Source organism: Triturus cristatus, chromosome 7 (assembly GCF_964204655.1).
Source record: "Triturus cristatus chromosome 7, aTriCri1.1, whole genome shotgun sequence".
Taxonomy (NCBI): domain Eukaryota; kingdom Metazoa; phylum Chordata; class Amphibia; order Caudata; family Salamandridae; genus Triturus; species Triturus cristatus.
In genome coordinates, this window is record NC_140590.1 from 90,651,697 (window position 1) to 90,671,535 (window position 19,839).

At 42.1% G+C, this 19,839-nt stretch overlaps 1 protein-coding gene across 3 annotated transcripts in view; it reads right to left on the reverse strand.

Annotated features, from left to right (window-relative positions):
- Positions 1–1,006: 1,006 nt before the first annotated feature.
- Positions 1,007–19,839, reverse strand: part of LOC146808895 (uncharacterized) — a 403,463-nt gene continuing 384,630 nt past the window's right edge. For 2 of the 3 annotated variants that reach the window (XM_085614249.1, XM_085614250.1), the window contains 2 exons: positions 10,027–10,179; positions 1,007–1,290 (listed from right to left, as the gene is read on the reverse strand). In XM_085614249.1, coding sequence (XP_085470375.1) covers positions 1,160–1,290; positions 10,027–10,179 — 284 coding nt within the window. In that variant the 3' untranslated portion in view covers positions 1,007–1,159. The remainder of the gene's footprint in view (positions 1,291–10,026; positions 10,180–19,839) is intronic. The other variant, XM_085614251.1, reaches the window with a different exon arrangement.

The window sequence follows — 19,839 nt, forward strand, 5'->3', positions numbered from 1 at the left end:
TTAAAAAAGGTATTGCACTAATGTTCAAATTGTTATAGATTGCCTACGTTTTTAGCATTACAACATCGGATTTAAAAAACAATTCTTTTTAAGTACAATATCACATAAGATGTCTGCAGTGAATGTTGGGCCCGATTCACAAAAATAATCTGAGACAAAAGCCTAACTTTATGACTTTTGATATTCACAAAAGCCATTTACGAGTAGTAAAGTTAGGAATCCTAACTTTACTGCTCCTAAATGCCCTTTGTGAACACCAAAAGTTGTAAAGATAAGATTTTGTCTCGGATTACTTTTGTGAATCGGGTCCCTTGAATTCTCCATGCAGTTTATAGATGTTTCCTGTGCTTCTTTAAAGATTGTTCTTAGTTTTAAATGATTTTAAAAGTTGCTGTGCTGTCTAGAAGTATTTGACTATGAACTGTTGTGTATACTGTTTAAGAGACTTTTTGTTCTAAATAGGCAATGTTGTAATAATAGTAAAAATTCAAATTGGTGTCTAAGTTCTGACTGGCAGTATGGGTAGGAAAATCAATATGTTGGTTAAAACACAAAGAGATCATTGTATCACCTAATGTGAGTTTGCATTTGTTTTTGACATTCAAATGAAAATTAAAATCTCCAAGAATCACAAGGTAAGGTTTATGAATGATCGGCTGAAGTGGTCAAAGAGTTTATCAAATTTCTTTTAGGATCTGGGGACGGTATATAAGGACTGTGGAACTTTTACAGGGCTGCACCATGGTAGCACACCCATCCAAAAGGCAGCCCACAGCCTTGAGGTGACCAGGGAAATACAAGAACACCTGAATGCCCAGCCGAGGTTGGTCATTGTATCAGCCAACCACAAAGTGCCTTCAGGAATTTAAGACAAGTGTGCATCATTATTTTGAAATGCCCTATTATCATTGTCTTTTGATTGCCTACCTGATTAAATGCAATAACATTCTAAAGACGAACATTAAATATAAAACGTGATAAAGAAACAAGCTCAAGGACTCAAACTGTGGGGAAATAAAGGTTTACTTTCTTATTTGTCACTAATACAAGCACAGGTAATACATCTACAGCAACAATTTCAAAAATAAACTTGTGTCTCACAAAAGCACCAAAGCCTGATGTTTGGAACCGTGTATATTGTTGGGAGAGTGGTCAATATCTAACGATGGTCATGGTGGCATCTCAAGGTGTATAATCCATCCGGTCGGGTTCCTCTTAATCCTTCCAGCCTGAGATCACAGGCACCTTTTGAGGCACACCCTTTGAAAGCATACTGCACCACTCTGTCATCTGGGAGAGAAAATACCAACATGAACTCTCAAAAGTGGTCACCATTTTGAATTATTTCTAGTCCTATAGCAATGAAATGTTTAAGTATGGCAGACTTGACTGTTTGTTAATACTACTCCATTTTTATTTCCATATCCTCAGACTTACTTTACAATATGTTCAAAGCAGATGTACAGTGATACTGAGTTACTTTACATTGATAAACAGAGAAATGGAAATCAGGTGGTGTCAACTGTGTTACTGCTAGTGTGAAATGGGTTGGGCTGGATGTTGTCCTTGATTACCATCACTATGTAACATATCTATTCTCCTTGATCTCCTGTCCTCTGTGTCTGCAAGCCATTTCTCTTTCCATTATCCTACAAGATTATCTGCAACAGAGGTTCCAAGAGGATCACCCCATGCCAGATTTATAGGCGAAACACAGACTGTGAAACTGAATTACATTAATATTTTTTCTATGAACACATATTGCCTGAGGATATCCTGAAAATCTGGCATGGACCCAGCCCCATACACCAATGATAGAGATTTGTATAATTAAGGTGAACTTTTGTTATATTGTATTTCAGTGAGAGTCAGATAGTTCATTGAATTTGTGACTGAAAATGCTCTGAGGGCAATACGCTTTAGGATCAGGCCTGAAGAATATGCCAGACGTATTCTGCAGCCTTTTTTCTAATAGGAAGGTTTATGATGACCACCCTAAAGTGGCCTGACAATCACATGTACTGCTTTTTCAAGTCCAAATATCAATGAGCAGTGTGTGAAGCTAATAGGCAAAGAACAAGCTAGTGGAGGTGGTATTGGGTTCTTGGAGCATAAGTTGAATTTTACTGCATGATAATGTAGTGTTCTTTAAAGAGATGCATCTTCAGCTCTTTCCTAAAGTGGAACAGGGTTGAGGAGGCTCTGATGGATACATATATGTTCTTCCAGATTCTGGGAACACAGAGAAGGCCAGTTGCCTTTTTTTCTTTTTACACTTTGTTGCCTCCATCCCAATGGTGTCCTGGCTCTAAAAGTATGAGTGCTTCAACAGCACTTTTAAACTTGTTATATGGGAGGAACAAATTCTCCCTATTTAGTTGAGAGATCTGGCTAACTTTGGTTTCTTGCTCCTTGTGTCCCTTGGGGGTGAGGTGTGTGTCCAGGGTGAAGTTAAGTTACTTGGTATTGGGACAAAGTTGGAAGTTGAAGCCAGCACGGTTCATGTCACTGACCATAGTCTGGATTTGTGGTTGCATTTTATTCACAGCAAATAACAGACATTCGGCATTAGTGTGGTTGAGCCTCAAGGAGGCTCAAGGAGGTGCAGGCAGTGTTTAAAGCATTGTGTGCATGGAGCCGAGGGGACTTTCAGGTGAAATTCTGTATCATTTGACTGATTGTTTGATGATGCAGAATCCTACCACCCTTTTGGTCTGACAAAAGCTGCCAGGCAACACCTCCATAGGAATCTTGAAGTAAATAATTAAAACTGCATTATATATGTCCAGTTATATTCTTTTGCATACTGTTTTGTTTTATGCACACCAGCTGTACACATTTCCATCTGCAATCATTTGTGGCCATTAATAATAGCAAGCTTTCTGTCATTGTGGATAGGTTCTGCTCTTCCCTGAGTCTCTTCGCATTTATTTGATGTTTTCCTTGAAAAAGTATCTAGATCACTGGCTTTACGATAGCAGTCAAGTTTTCAAATTGCTTATGTTCAACATTTCCATGGCTTAAGTGTACGTATGAGTGACACAGTATTGCCAAATGTTTGTCACTTTGAGTGACACATTAACATGAGTAAACTCAGCAATGAAGTCTAAGCAAACAAATAAGTATCATAAATTACCCTGTTTTAGGCAATGTGAAGCTTACAAAAAGCCTTGAAACTCCTGCAACAACCTCGGATTGACCCAACTACCCTTTCTTGCAGGGTGTTGTACAGTAAGCAGTTATGGCACTGTGATATTAAACAATAATCAAGACTGGGGATGATGACTGCACCTTGAGTTCTTTACTGAGGGGGTAGTAAAGGGGCCTCTTACAGCCTCTCACAGCAAGGACACAGAACTTGAGGCTGATGACATAGTTGCAGTAAGTGAGTGTAAGAAATGGAATTTCTGGTTAGCTAAGGCTTGCGCCAAAGCCAGGCAAAAAACAACACTCTAGTCAGGGCAAGGGAGTTACATGCTGAAGATAACCCCTGCTCACGCCCTTGGTAGCTTGGCACGAGCAGTCAGGCTTATCCCAGAGGCAATGTGTAAAGCGTTTGCGCAACGCACACAGCAGCAACAAACTAGGCACACCACAAAAAGGAACTCCACACAAGGTTATATAAAAAATAGCCTTTGTATTATCATAAACGCATTAGAAATGTAATCACACATTTACATTGTGCCAACTGGCACTAGGCAATATTCACGGGGGATTATATACAGGACCAGGCCAATCGGGCCACGGTCAGAACAGGTAAGTAAATGCAAAACACAACCAGTAACTACTGATACCATAATGACCTAAGCACTATCACATTAGCAATCAGACACCATCCAAAAATATCATAGCATGACATTAGGCAATAAATCCCATTAGGTCCAAACCTCATTAGCATAAACACATTACGCACTAGGCCTCACCAGCATAAACACAGTATGCCATTACCCCCTAAGCATAAATCACATTTAGGGGCAGAAATTAGGGAGCATAGATCACATTTGAGATATACCTTACATGAATCGCATTATGCAATCACCATCACATTAATATAAAACACATTATGTAGCTTTTTAGAGCCTGGCGCTCTACCAATCTCACCCACAATGACCCCAGGCCATCTGGCCTTTCACCTGAGCCCTAAACGCCCTTTGTCCAGAATGTCAGGGCTTGGCTGCCAATGCAGAAAACTCCAAAGTGCGCAAAGTGCTGGGGCGGGGCAGAGCAGGAGTGTATCTTACTCCTTCATCTCAAAAATGCCCCAAAGGAAAAGAATGGTGCTGGCACTACTGTGCCTCCTGGGTCCCCCACTGGGACTCTTCAAAACAAAAGTGCCCAACGTGGCAGTTGCCCGCACTGGTGCGGTGCAGCTGTAATTATGGGGCCTGGCACCAACTTGGCCTGTGAGCTCCCACTCTGGGACTCCTGCAACCAAAACTGCCCCCATGTTGCAGCTGCTCATACTTGCGGTGCAGCTGTGGCAAGGAAACTGGCACTGGCACTAACGTGCCCCCTGATCCCCCTCTGGGTCCCTGAAAACAATGTGCCTCCACCGTTGGAGTGGCCTGCTCTCCAGCGGGACCACTCAGGCACCGACAATGTGCCTCGAACCATGTGGTTTGGACCAGCAGTCCCAGAAATGCACCCTCCTGAAACCCACCTACCTCCTAAGGCCTGTATTCACAGTTGGTTATTCTGTACCACTACCTGCTGGCAGATCATTGGCACAATATGCATACCTCCTCAATGCGCGCCACCACCGCCCCACTCGCAAGCTTTGTATAGTCATGCCCATGTCAAGACTGAGTCTAGATGCATATACTGCACACAACTAGGAGTTAGTGACTCATGCAGTGCTCCATGACTTACAGAAATCTACATTAATTAGACTTACATCAGTATAGAGGTGGCAAGGCACTGACACTTGCTCCAGCTAGGTGCCTCGCTCTGGCTTAGCTTGAGGTCCTCCTGTACCCCAGAATCCAAAACGAAGCCAGCCTGCAAATGATTTCTGCCTGCCGCCCACATTATAAATTTATGTGCCAAGAACGAAAGACAAAACACTGACCTTTTTTTTTCTTTCCAAATTTATGTAGCGCAAACTCGTTCCGAAGGTATTGGAGCGCTTTACGTTACACAAGGACACATATAAAAAAAAAAAAATAATTGGATAGTCATGGGGACATTAAGTGATTTGCCCAGAATCACAGGATGTGGACGAGACCTCGAGGCTCGAACCTTGGTTTCCAGCATGAAGGTCGGCAGCTCTAGCCGTCTCGACCATTGATATAAACCAGGAGATATAGTGCATATTCAGACAGCAGGCTTACTGCTAGGGATTATACCAAATATGTCCTACCAAAAATCAGGAATGTACTCCTTGCTTTTTAAAAGGACTCTCCCTCTCACAGATGTGTGGCATGCTTCATCATTGAGTCCTACGTCTGACACTGCTCCTGTTGCCAGGCGGCTGAACCCCACTTTTGGAGGGAGCACTTTGATGGTAGTCCTAACAACTTAAAAAGGGCCTGGTCTTCAGGTGTACACCAAAGAGATACCCATCTAGTGTCACCAGAAAACCTGGGATAAAACCCACCTTCCCCACTTGATCAAAACTGTTTGATCCGTAACACATATTTTATCAAGCCTCTTTTTTCTTCATTATCACATATGAGAGTACCCTCTAATATGTGAATTCAGGATGTGCGTTGTACAAACAACACTTTTTAAAAAAATGTAACAGCATATAATGTTGCTCCATGTATGATAAGAATCTAGGGAATATATAGGGTAAACTTGACAAACCTCCTCTGCAAGTGCGACACTTATATGACATTGAAGGTTGGCTCGATGAAGGAACCAATAATTGTAATAACCAACCAGAGGGCAGAGCCCAGGCTTGTCATTTGCATCAAGACCAAAGCGGTGTAAAATGCGTATGGCTTACTGCAGCCAGTGACGTACAGCAATGAAGTGATGGATAGGCCATGCCCCAAACCCAGTCACCAGCAAATGAGTCATGACACCTGTCAAATATCCAAGACAACCTCACCTTCTCCCAAAAGTGAGGCACTGTCTGTGCACCAGCAGCTGCAGGCTAATGGCACATACTGGGAATACCACTGGAGCTCCGAGAGAGCCTTAAGCAACTCCGAGAGACGAGGAGGAACTCTGAAAGCATGACAAATCATTTCAGCGCAGTGATGTCGGGATCAGTACTGATAAGCGTTAGTCTCACCTGTGATGTGTGGCACTTGGCAGGCATGCTTTACAGCACTGGTCAGCTCTTGATTGGTCAGCCTTTTCTGCTGTCATGCATTCCTCTAGGCCGTTTTGAAATATTTTCCCATTACTTGCTGACATTCAATCTTCCATTTGTCATTGAACATCAGTGGACCTAAAATGTACTATTGATCACACACATTTGGATAGTAGATGTAAAAATGGTATTTATGGAGAGTCTTTGGAAAAAAGGCTAGCACTAAGGCATTGGAAATCAACATGAACAGACAGAATTGAAGACTGAGGGGCTTATTTACAAGTCCTTTGCACCACCAGTGCATCATTTTATTTGACGCACAGGACCATATGTTGTCGATTTGGATGCCATTTTCCAATGGGAGCTGGTGCGTGGGGCTAAAACTACACATAGCACAAGTTTCGATTGAAAAATTGAAGTTTTGAAACATCCCTGCACTGTGCCTGTTACACGGTGCAGGGATGTGAAGATGGCCACCATAGGTGCCCCCCAGGGCCACAAGCGGAGGGCCAGGGTGGAAGAGACCCCCGGAGGAACTTTCCAACAGCATTTCCTTGTCGGAAAGGCCGACATGGACCTGCTGTTGGAAAGTGCCATCATTGTCCGACTGCGGAAATGGCGTTCTTAAAGGATTATGACGCCTTTTCGACTGGCTGACGGGCTCCTTGAGCTTGTTAGATTCCCAGCCCAGTTTAAACTCCAACCGTCGTCATTGTAATACCTACAATGTTGATCTTCTGTTTAAATCTCGTGATTTCTATAACCATTATATCCATCAAGTCTAATTGGAAATCCACCGAAGTATTGTCGATCCAGGCTTAGTGGTCTTCTGTTACATTTATAAGATATGGAGCCCAACTATCCTTTAATGGAGCATGTAAAAATACTCCTTTATTTCAAAAGCTATGGACCCTGATTGATAATAGCTACAGAGATGCAAGGTATCCATTGATTACATTTGTTATTGCTTATCGATCAAGGGCCTCATTTATGAAAAGTGTTGCATTGCTGCTTGAAAGCAGCAATGCAACACTTTTCAGTGCGCCCTCCTTGCGACACCATGGATGCACTGTACTTACTGTACGGCGCTCTATGTCTATTGCCTACACTGCATACATTATACCTGACGCTGGTATAATGTAGCGCAGAGGTTTACAAAGTGAGGCATCTGCTTAAATGCGTCACTTTGTAAATATGTTGCAGTGTGGCGCATATTTTACACTGTCGATGCATCACAAAAAGTCACGCACCGGCGGCGCAAGGGGTTCATAAATAATCCCCGTAGTTTGAAGCCAATGTCATTAGAAGTAGCACTTGTTTGTTCTTTATTCAACATTTATTTTCTAGTATACTCATGACAATTACATCTTGTAGGTATATTTATAATGTAATAAGTGCATTTTATTGTTATTTATATTTGTATTATATATAAACCAATAATGTTCAGTTTTTTGTGTTGTCTTCTCACTTAAGAAAAGCATTTAAATATTTTGAACCTAAAATCTCAGCTAGATGAGATGCTCACACGCCTGTCTACATAACCTCATGAGAGTCACTGCGATTGGTTGGCTAAATCACCAGCTGTAAGGCTCATGGGAGCTTAGGAAGCAATTTGAATAACGCTCTAATGCTTTTAATGATTTACTCTATTATTTTCCAAGTTTTATGCCAGTTTTCCCTTACTTTTTCTGACATTCGCATAGGTCCTACTAAATACGGCAAATGATCCTGGTGTCCCTCTTCTTAAATATCTGTGATGTTCAGATGAGGCCAGCATCGCTTTGATGTTGAAAGATAGGAGAATATACTATGAGATGCAAGCTTTACATATTGCATCTACTGGAGTAAGGCACTGCCTATCTTTCTATGAGAAATTATGAGCTTTTTTGCAAGGTAGTACAAAGTTGAGGATGAAACCCCCCTAGTTTGTAAGTGACTTTTTCTTGCACTTAATGGGCCTCATTTATGGCATTTTGGCGTGGGCCGGTGCAGCAAGGCAGCTCTGCATGGAGAAGATCGGCGCATCACCTCTGCTGTATGTAGACATCGGGAATCGCTTTCTGAGCTGTCACATCTTGGAACCACTACATCACCTTCGGAACCGCTGCATCACTGCTGCTTCGTAAAGAAAATTGACACATCACCTTGACTGCGGGATTGACACCAACGAACCACTTGGTGGCACCCTGCATCTTCGTTATCACAACCAGGATTAAGGTACTCTTCTTCATCAGGCCTCATTGGGTCTGTGTATCCAGCTATCCCAAATAAGCACTTATTGCTTCTAAGAGATATTTTACAATTTATTCTTTTACAAATCATATCTCAAGTTCTACTTATTGAATGATGTCATTTTGGTCTTTTATTTATTAATTTGGGAGCTATTTTTCCAACTTGGTGTGGAATCTTTTCGTGTGATGTTTTCACTTTTTTACTGTTTGAAGTGATGCACACATACTTTACACTTAAGTTAAGCCTGACTGCTCAGTGCCATGCTACCAGAGGGTGAGCACAGGCCAATTAAGGGTGTGTTTGTGACTTACCATGACAAGGCTTGTGATTACTGTTTGACCAGGGTTTCCATCACAGTCATTAGAAACCCTATGTCTAACAGGAAGAGATATGACGCTCAAGTCTGGTGTCTTCTGGAATCACGATTTAAACACAAAACTTATGGTGAAGTCAGATTTTAAATTGCAATTCTGAAAATGCCACTTTTAGAAAGTTTGCATTTTCTTACTTTAGCGACTTGGTTCCTGCTGCCTGTCCTTGATCATTTGTCTGGAGTGGGTGACAGCTGGGCTTTGTGTATTCTAGCTGGACAGCCACTCGAAATGGAAGTTTAGATGTGACTTAATAGGCCATCCTGGGAGGATGGGAGGGAGGAGCTGGACTCAGCCTCACTTACACCTCAATATGCTGTGTCTTGTCCCTACAGAAAGGGCTGAATACCCACCTAAAGTGAGTCTGGAGCCATGGCAGGAAGTACAAGACCTCTGTGCACTTCAAAGGCCTGTCTTTGAAGTCTCCCCCACTTTAAAGGCCAAACTGGTATACATACTTGACCTCTGACCCCACCACTTCACTACATCTCTGGGCGTGTGACTAGGATGAAGAAGTGCTATGCTGCTGAAGGACTGCTACTCTGCTGGACTGGTGTTGGCTGGACTTCTGCCTTGCTGTGTTGCCCTACTACCTACTGCTCTCTTTTGCTTGGATGAGGAGGACTGGACCTGCATCACTTGAACCCAGAGTGACTCCAAGGGCCAGCGTGAGGGCCTCCTGATCTGAAGTCTCAGGGGCATTAAAGACTTTCAACCACCCCGCTCCTGCACCTGGACTCAGCTATCTGTGAGTCTGCCCTGCCAAGTGGGGCCACCCTATTCGTAGACCCATGACAGTGGGCCTAAGGTGTCTGCTCCAGGGAAACTGATGCATCCTGTGCTGCGGGAGCAGAATCAACACATCGCTGTTGTCGCTGGAACAGAATCGGCACATCTCTTTTGGAACTGGTGCATCGCCTTTGGAACCAATGCAGCCTCTGTTGCGGTAGATTACATGTTTTTTTCTTCAGCATGTCTTACCATGTGACATATGTGAATAATTGTGTGCTCCCAAAGAATGATGGCATACATTCCCTTACTCTCTATTAGGCACATGAACATCTAGTATTTCACACAGTCGATGTGTGTCTGTGTACTATCGGAAATTGTAGTTTCCGCTGCATTAACTCACCATTGCTACTAATCATGGTTATAGGCACTTACTTGCTTCACGGAGGCTGCCCATAAAAGAAAAGCATTGCTCCTCAATGCCTGTGCACTCCATAATTGTGGTGTTGCTCTCACACTCCTTGAATACATGGGTCTCATAGCACGATGGACAGACCACCCCATTCTTTGTGCGGTTATCGGCTAGGACTGGAAGCCAAAAGAAAGAGTATATGTATATATGTGTGTATAAGGTTTTATATAGCACAGATTTATCCAAAACACAACAGAGCCCTGTATTGTTGAGGAGGTACAACACATTGGGGGAAAGAAGGTATGTGGGTGGGCAGCAGCAGTAGGATTTGGGAAGGAGAGGACCAGACGTGTGAGTTGTAAGGCCCCGGATTATGCAGCTTCTGGGGTTTTTGGGGTAGGTTAGGAAAGACAGGGTTATTTTAGAAAATATAAGTGTCCTAAAAACATTCTCCTGAATGGAAGTTATGCATTTTTTCTAATGTGAAAAATTATGCAGTCCTACAATGGGAGATTACCCTGAATACTGCCATTACAAACATTATTTGTGTATACATCTGCTCATCTAGGCAAGTTGTGGGCATACTGTGGGTAAACACTTGCAATAAACAGTAGACACCAACACATTTTAAAGTTTGTATTTGTTTCCCACATTAAAAATGACTAGAGATTTTGGAGCAGATGTACAAATGGTTTTTGTGCTTGCAAACCACCCGAAATGAGATAGGAACAGGGTTTCTGACTGCAAAGTCACTTTTATGAATGTGCAAAACCTATCTTACAGTTTGGAAATTATTTTCAAATTGTAAAATGGGTTAGAAATTATTGTTGAATTGCAACGTAAGTGGTGTGTAAGGAGCACCCTTCCAAATTGTTTATTTATTTATTTAAATAGTTTTGTAAAGTGCGAACATGGTCCAAGGGTAACAAAGCGCTGAACACAGCAGAAAAGATAAAAAAACACAAGTAAAATAGGCAAGTAACAGAAGATCAAACAAGCAGAAGAGGGAAATACATAGTTAAGGAGCAGCATAAACTCTATATAAACCACACTAGCTGGATCCGTTCTATAATCTCGGCTCTGTCCTACTACTCCTGATTGTCAGTTTTGGTCCACTATTGCCCAGAAACTCTTATAGCATTGAGATGATAATTTAATACTAGGAGAGGATTGTATTAATTGCGTTGATCCCACTGTAGATAGGCTCTCTTCAGCACACTATATCCCCAACAAATCACAATAGGCATTTGTACATGCAATTAGACAGCATCACTTGACAGATGCTTGGCGACTCTGCAACCCTTCCAGGAGGGAATACACCTATTTTTCTTCAGTTCATCATACACAATCTGGGATAGATCATATTTTCTCTCCCATCATCTTACCCAATCTCTCCATAGTGCAGCTAAAGGCACCATTTTAATCAATTTTTGATCATTCCCCAGTGTCAATTCAACTAGATCTTTCACCTAAACGTGACAGTCCTAAACAGTGGAGATTCAATACTTCTTTACTGATGGATACTAATTTTGATTCCTCCTTCACTTCCTGTATTTATGAATACTTTCATTGTAATCTTTCATATAACATTTCCTTCTGTACCATTTGGGATGCTTTTAAAACTTCAGCTCGAGACTTTATTATAAATTGTGTCTCAAATAAAGGAAAGCATCCCAGGCTCACTCCAAAACATTACTTCAGAACATCAAACGCCTTGAACATACTTATTACACTTCTCGTACACAGCCTTCCTTGCAACAATGTATTAAAGTTAAATTATCTTTTAACTAAGTATCCACTGAGTCTGCCTCATCTTATCTTCTTACGTCTAGTGCCAAAGATTATGGTGGTCAAAATAAATCTGGCAAGTTGCTAGCAAAGTATCATAAAAAAACCAGACTATTGACAAATTCATTACAGATGATATTGGTCATACTTACTCCATTGACTTGGATATTCAGGATCAATTTTGTTACTTTTATGCGGGCGTCCGCGCATGCTCATTTGTCAGAAGAAGTTGGAAACCAGGAAGAGGGAGCCCCGGAGACGCCGCGCTTCAGGTAAGTGTCTTTACTTTTATTTAATTTACAATTAGGGTATGTTTTAAAAGGAGGGCGGGCGGGAGGCGGGTGGCGCGTAGTGGGGCTACGCGGAGCACGTAGTGTGCGTAGATTTGGGCACACTACGTGCTGCTTCACGTAGCCCCACTACGCCCACTACGCCCACCCTTCGTTCTTTTCTCGAAGTACTTATTTGTCTTATCCTGAAAGATGGCAAAGATTTGCACTGCTAAAAAAAATTACAGACCCATTTCTTTGGTCAATTTAGATTATAACATTTTTGCAAAGGTGCTGGCCACTAGATTACAACCCCTTCTGCACAATCTTCTCAGGAAGGAGCAATCAGGGTTTGTATCAGGTAGCTACCTTTCAGACAACACATGTCTGTTCTTTGATGTTATATCTGTTGCACGTGCACTATGACTTACTTGTGACCGATTAGTGCAATGCCAGTATCCACGGGAGCGAAGAGCGAGCCCCAACTCTCCCCAAGGGTAATATCATCTCTAGAAAGAGAAGAATCTCCTGAACAATGAATAATACCCTTCGGAAGAGCAGGGACAATCAAGGGATCACCGGAAGACCACCAGCAAGGCCAGCGAATCCAGGAAGGGAGGTACAGGGGAATCGATCCAGCACTGTAGAAAGTAAAATAACAAACAGGAAGAGAGGGGAGAAATCTAGTGTTAATCCCTGCAGTCTAAACACAGTAATTACAAAAGGCAGTAGTGAATACTCTCTACGTAGGAAGGAATGTTGTGTACCCCCTCATACTTACACAGGCATAAATAAGAATAACTTCTTCAATATTCAGATCCAATAAAAGTTTAAGGATGATGCAAGTCGTTTTTTCGAAAAGAATATAAAAAATTAGAAGGGCATATGTTGCCAGGTTTGTCATAGAGCAGTTGTATTTTGAAATAGTATTGTTCAATAAAGTTTCTTTTCTTTGTTAAAAAAAAAGGCACTGCCCATTCTTTAATGTTCGTAAGTTTCATAAACAAAAAAAGTATCCATGCGTTGCACGTTGATTGTGTCTAATGATTGCCCTGCAAGAAAAAGGAAAATGGAGTCCGTTCCATTCACGAGTGCAGAGAAATGAAATCTTTGCTGCGCCTTGTTACTCGCAGCCACAGGGGTCGACGAAGGAAGCGTGCAGAGCTTGTTAGAAGGTTCAGGGTGAAGGGCGCTGGTGAAAATGAAGAACGTGCGAGCAGTGCTTCTGAATGCTCGGGGTCTCAGCGCTCCGCTTTTAACCAAAGGTACGAATGCGGAACTAACAGCGCGGTACGGTGCTCAATCAGCGGGAGAGGAATCCTCGGTGTCTCGCTGTCAAATGAAGGGAATGAGCACGCAATCAACGAGTGTGTGTTTTCCAGGGTCCGTGGGGGATAAGGAAAAAGGCTGAGAACAAGATACCAAAAAAAGTCCTCAGAAGGTATTCCAGCGTTCTTATGCAGAGGTGATGTCAACAGCACTTTGCCAGCGTGCACACAGAGTCTCACACAGAATCCAAGGGGCCAGAACACAGAGTACAGAGACACAGGATTGAGGAAATCCGAGTCAGGCAGAACGGCGTGGTCCACTAGAGTTCAGTAAGCCAAGCAAAGAACACAGGGAGGAGCTTCATTTAAAAAAGATCCCATTAACCAATGAGCTCTTCTCAGTGCAATATGGGTAGATACACATCCCTGCCTCCTGGAATAATGCATTATGGGAGTGGTAGTGTGTTTATAGGAAATAAGGATAAGGCACAGGTAGCCTGACGTGTAACAATATCTAAGTCTGCTGACCTCCCTGAACCCTTGGCAGCCATTGCTTTAGATGCTGAGAAGACTTTTGACAGGGTTAATTGGTCTTTTTTTAATTCATACTCTCTGTTGGTTTGGTTTTGGTCCCAAAATCATTAATTTAGTCTCTCTCTTGTACCCGTCCCCACAAACTGCCATTTGCGCTAATGGTCTCACTTCTGCTTTCTTTCCTCTGGGTAGGGGAGTTACGCAGTGATTCCCGCTGTCTCCATTTCTCTTTAATCCAGAACTTGAACCTTTTATGTCCAAAATTAGACAAACCCCCTTATCAACAGTTTTTCCTACAATGCTCAACATATCAAACTAGCCGCATTTGCAGATGATATTTTGTTATTTATGACAAAACCTTATTGCTTTTCCGTCAGAGGTTGCTTCTTATAATCTGGTTTTTGGTTATAAATAAAATACTGACAAAAGAGAAATGTTATAATTACACATGAGCTCCACAATGCATGAAGAAGGGAACAAGAGGTGCGGGGTTTCAGGAGCTAGCAGCCTCCAACACTAAATGTTAACCACAATAAGAGCTGCTCCTAGTAGGTGACCACTATGACCACTATGAAGTTTGGTCCTCCATGTGTTACTGTGATTGATTGTTTTAAGTTAATTTCCTTTTTACCTCAGACCACATTTTCACGCCGATTGCAGTCTGTGTGTTTTTCTTTACAGGGTTTAACAACAGGCATTTCCCCTCCCCGCCTCCCATGGGGCAAGTAGATTTGGTATTTAGGGTAAGAACAGTGAGATCCTGTCTCACTTCATCCACGTCACATGTCACACGAGTAGTCACTCACTTATTACTGAATCAGTGCATGTATTGTGTTCAGTACCTCACCGTGACCAAGGTTTGTTGTTACATGTTCTTCCTTTCAAATTTCTATTACAGGCTTGAACTTGGAAGCCATCCAATAGTGGAGAGTGACACAGGTCACACCCGCCCAGTAGTATCTTCTTGCCATCAGTTGGTAAGAACGGAGCCCCCCCTTCTTTACACTTAAGTCCTGATGAATGCCCTGGGCCCACCTGGGCCAATATGGCAGAAACATGTCGACCACTTACACTACGGTTAGGGGACAATAATTTCCCCATAAACGGTTTATTGATTTTAATAACATATAGTTACCAACCACATTAAAACATAATTTGATAACTATAATGATTTTTATTCACACTCACTTTCTCACGGGCCCCCACTTAGTTTAGAAGTGCATCCCTGTCGTCAGGTGTATGCCCGCTTTCTATCAAACCGGGTTTTTAGAGGGCGAGGACTGGTCAATGATGAAGCATGACAGCAGGTGGTGTGTGAGACCAGTCCGTTACATTTTGTGAGATGGCTTTACTCACAATGTAACCCAAACTTCATAGTGGTCTCCTTACTAGGAGCAGCTCTTATTGTGGTTAACAAATGAGAAATGTTGCCATTAAATACATCCACTTTTATACATGACCACTCTTTTTCCAATTTTAAATGGTGCCCTACTCAAATTAAATATCTGGGTCTCCAATTCACTCAAGCTCTTACTACTTCTATTTCCATTAATTTAAATGTGTGCATTCATAAGATTGCCTCCTTAATTTCTAGATGGTACCCTGTATACTTATCTTGGTGGGGCAGGTTAGTTACAATTAAAATAATGTTAACCCCTAATATTTGTTTACTATTTCTATTCCAAATTGAAGCGTCCTAAAGCAGGTGGGGGTGAATTTTCCAGATTTTGCCAACTATCATAAAGCATTTATTTCAAAGCAATCTGTTCATTGGATCTCTTCTTCTTCTTTATTTACTCCATTATGGCTAGACTTAAAACGAGAGTTGCTCTCTCCATTTTCATTTATTGAAATCATCTACTTTATGCTCAGAAGCTATGTGCCCTCATTTCTCGACATACATTTAAACTATTGACTTCTGTTATTCCAAATCACCCGACAAATCTAGAAACTTTTTGGGAGTCTCCAATCTGGCACAATCGTTTTATACAACTAAATAATAGGCCTCTCTCCTGGCCATCTTGGAGAACTAAAGAGCTACTTTGGGTTAAATAATTGTATAATAATGATTCTTTGATTTCTTTCTCATAAGTTTCAACAATGTTTGGTTTATCATTTACTTCTTCTCATGAATTTATGCTCTTTCAAAATACCATATCTCAATCATATACTTTTTTCGGTCTGTTGCCCTCTCTAGTCCACCATTCTGCACTTATTTAACCAACTTTCTATATGCAAATCCAAAAACCTCTTCTATATATTTATTCCTTCAACATGTAATTAGTAATTGTCCTAAATTACCAGTAGAACTTGCTTCGTAAACTGACCCTCAAGTCACCTTGCCTATTTCTACTTGGAAACAGGTTTGGATCAAAATTAGAAAATCCTCTCCTGCAGCTAATACTACACAAACATTTTTTTTGCTTATAATAGACTTTTTACAGCGCCTGTTCTTCTTTATAGGATTCATCTAGATACTTTCAACACATGCTGAACATGCTCAGCACCACAGGCTGACCTTAAACATTTAGGGCCAGATGTATGAAGATACCATTTTGCGATTTCCTAATTGCGAATCACAAGGATTCACAATTAGGAAATTGCAAAATGAAATGTATGAAGGTGTGTAGTACACATTTTGCGTAAATGACCTACCTCATGAATATTAATGATGTAGGCCGCAATTTGCGGCCCCCTAGGAATCACAAAAATCACAGGGATAGTGGCCTGGTGAGATCAGCGGACCACCATGTCTGTGATTGCTTTTAAATTAAAAACTTTTTTTTTTGGTAAAGCAGCCGGTTTACCTTAAAGGAAAATGAGATGCTTTTCAAAAAGAAAAAGGAAAGGTTTTCTTTTCATTTTTTAAGAGCAGGCAGTGGTCCCTGGGACCACTGCCTGCTTTTAAGATTTGTTTTACAAACATTCACAAAGGGGAAGGGCTCCCTTGGGGATCCCTTCCCATTTGCAAATGGGTTACCACCTAGTTGAAGGTGGTGGAAAAATGTGAATGCTTTGCGACAGCATTTATGCTCACAAAACATTTATACATACCGATGTGATTCGGTATTAGGAAGAGATGGCCTAAACACGGCCCTTCCTAATTCCGGATTTTTAGTTGGTCTGCATTTGAGGCGTCATGGACCTTTCAATCACTGTCCTCCTTGTCCTCACAGGGAGATCCTCGTTGTCTATATAATGCTGGTTCTTAAGAATTTTTTCAAGCACTTCTGTGCCTTTCGAGATAGTGGTTTGTCGGTAACTTGGGCCTCAGTGTATATACTTTCAGTCTGTGTACCAGGGTGTTTGGAGCCAGTGCAGGGTATTTCTGCCACTGATGGATCATAGCTCTTTGTTATGGTGCGGGTGAAGATGTTATTTCCCCTTGCTACATCAGGCATCACATCCACTGTATCTTGTGGTTTACTGCTGCAACCTTGTTGACTGAGCAGGTGGTTCAAAGTCGTGGTGTTGGAAGGTGCCTGGATGTTCTTTAGGTTAGTGACAAAGTGAGCTAAATACTTCAGGTAGAGAGCTATGTTCCTCGATGAATAGCAGGCACTGACGTGTGTCGCCTACTGACTCAAGCTTTACTTCCAGCCTGTTTATTTTTATTGCCATGTCTACAATTGATATAGTAGTCTGCATGATATCCATTTGTAGCTCTAACTTGTGTGATTGCCATGTAAGTGCATTAATCGCAAAGGCCAGAGTCAAATTTACTGATGTTAATATTGAGTTGTGGTGTAAGAGGCTAGTTTGGAGGTGATGCTCATTGTTGCTGTGTGATTGTTCTGTAACCTTTTCATTACAATTGTCCCTTTCTTCTTGGTTATAGCTAGTTCATTCAGTGGGGTCAAACTGGGCAGTCATGCGCTCCATAAATAAGTCACTTCATCTCTCTGAGTTGGTAGTCCAAGGCTGTTCTAAGGGAGGTAAGAATTCCCAACAGCCTCATCCTCTGCAGCCTCCCGGTGGTCTTGCGCCCTCAGTGTACCTGCCCCCCCCCCCGGTGTTAACTGTCTTAGGTTTGGAGTTGACAATTTGGTTTAGTGAGGGCACAGAAGCTTTGGGCAGGTTTCCGTTATATCAACCACAGGTCAGGTTGTTTGTTATCAATGGAAATGGATGTGGAAGATAGCTCAATTATTGAAAGTTGCTCCACTAATTTTGGACAGGAGTTGGCACGTCTTTTCCTAGATCACATTGACTGGTTGATGTTCCGACCTTCCCCCATTTCTCTGCTGCACTCATTCTATGCTGGAGCGTGTTCAGCCACATGGACCAAGGAGCTGTATGTTTGTTTCTAAGATCTTTCCCTTTGTTAACTTGCCGCTCTAGTGAAATATTTACTTATTTAAGTTGACACTGGCCTGAGTCCTGGAGCTTTTATAGTCTGGAAATCGAGGTGATCCTTACTTGCTGCTAGTTTCTTATTAGGGCTTTACTTTCCTTTTGCTCATGGCGAAAGTGTGCATTGAGTTATGCAACCTGTGTGAGAGCTTCAAATTGTCTTGGTAAATGTTGCCTCGCTTGAGGTCCATGGGGAAGCAAATGTTGCTTTACTACTAAGGAAAATCTTCAGGACTACCGAGGTGTCTCCAGTAGTATGATCATTTTTGGGGATGGAGATATTACTGACATGTGACTGCTGACGTGGATGCTGGAGGTCTTGGTGGCTTCTCTAGGAGAAAGGCAGGTTTATTGTTTGATATCCTCTCTACTTTCTTACTGATATTTAATCTAGTTGAAGTGCTGTGCTGTTGTATTTTTAAAAAGGTGGCTTGAGGCTGGCGGCTAGTGTCTGACAATGTAAAGGGTAACAGAAGGGTAGCAAAAAATGGTAAAGTCAATGGAAATGTTGATGTTGATTTCGAATGAGTGGCTGAGGTTGGGTCAGTGTACCACAGCAGCACTGGCGTAAGGCCAACCACTTCCGCAGCCCTACTACCAACATCCGATGTATCCAGGTCCGATGCATCAAGACAATTTCCAACAGCAGCCTTTTTTAGGACAAGGCCAACGCCGCTCCAGAGGCAAGAGAAGAACAGCTCAATCCAATGTCCATTGGAGCCCCCCGTCGTCTCGCACACGGAGCAATCAGAAAGACCCTGCGTTACCAGGCCCAAGCAACGCGACAGCTTGATTGTCAATCTAAGTAAACGGTCACTCACCATTGATGAGACTAATGTTCTAGAGAAAGGACTCGGGTATGTTCCCACATACAAAGGAGACTCGTTCCAGACCTGACAAGAACTAGCTGGTTTTTTCAGGAAAGTTAGACTACGTGCTTTCTTTAAAGATAAACCCCAAGAAAGTGATGAGGAAGGCACTACAAATACTGGTTTACGCCCTAGATCCACATTCATTCCACCGACTCATTTAGTCCCACCAGAAGTACTCACTTTCGAGAGGGCTGTTTTGAGAGATGCCGAAACTCTCTTTCAAACTGAGAACAGACAATTTTCCAACTTGTCAAAGAATGAGCGCTTTGCTCTCCGGACATTATCAAATGATATGTCAATCACTGTTAAACCTGCGGATAAAGGGGGAGCCACGGTCATCATGGACTCAGAAGCATATAGATGTGAGTGTAAGAGACAGCTTAACAATGGCAAGTTCTACCAGCTTCTCAAATTGGATCCCACTAAGAGACTCATGGCTACCATCAGAGACCTGGTAGATGGTGCACTGGAACAGAGCTGGATTACTAATCATGAGGCACTTTTTTTGAAAACTACATATCCAGTGACTCCATACTTCTATGTATTACCAAAAATACATAAGGGAGTGCTTCCCCCTCCAGGGAGACCCAGAATCTCGGGGATAGGGTCGCTCCTTGAACCACTTTCTACCTTTGTAGATTTTTTTCTAAAACCAGATTTTTTTCTAAAACCGCTTGTGAGAACAATGCCTACCTATATTGAGGATACAAAAGACCTGTTACGCATCCTAAACGGGATGCCTTTTGACATCA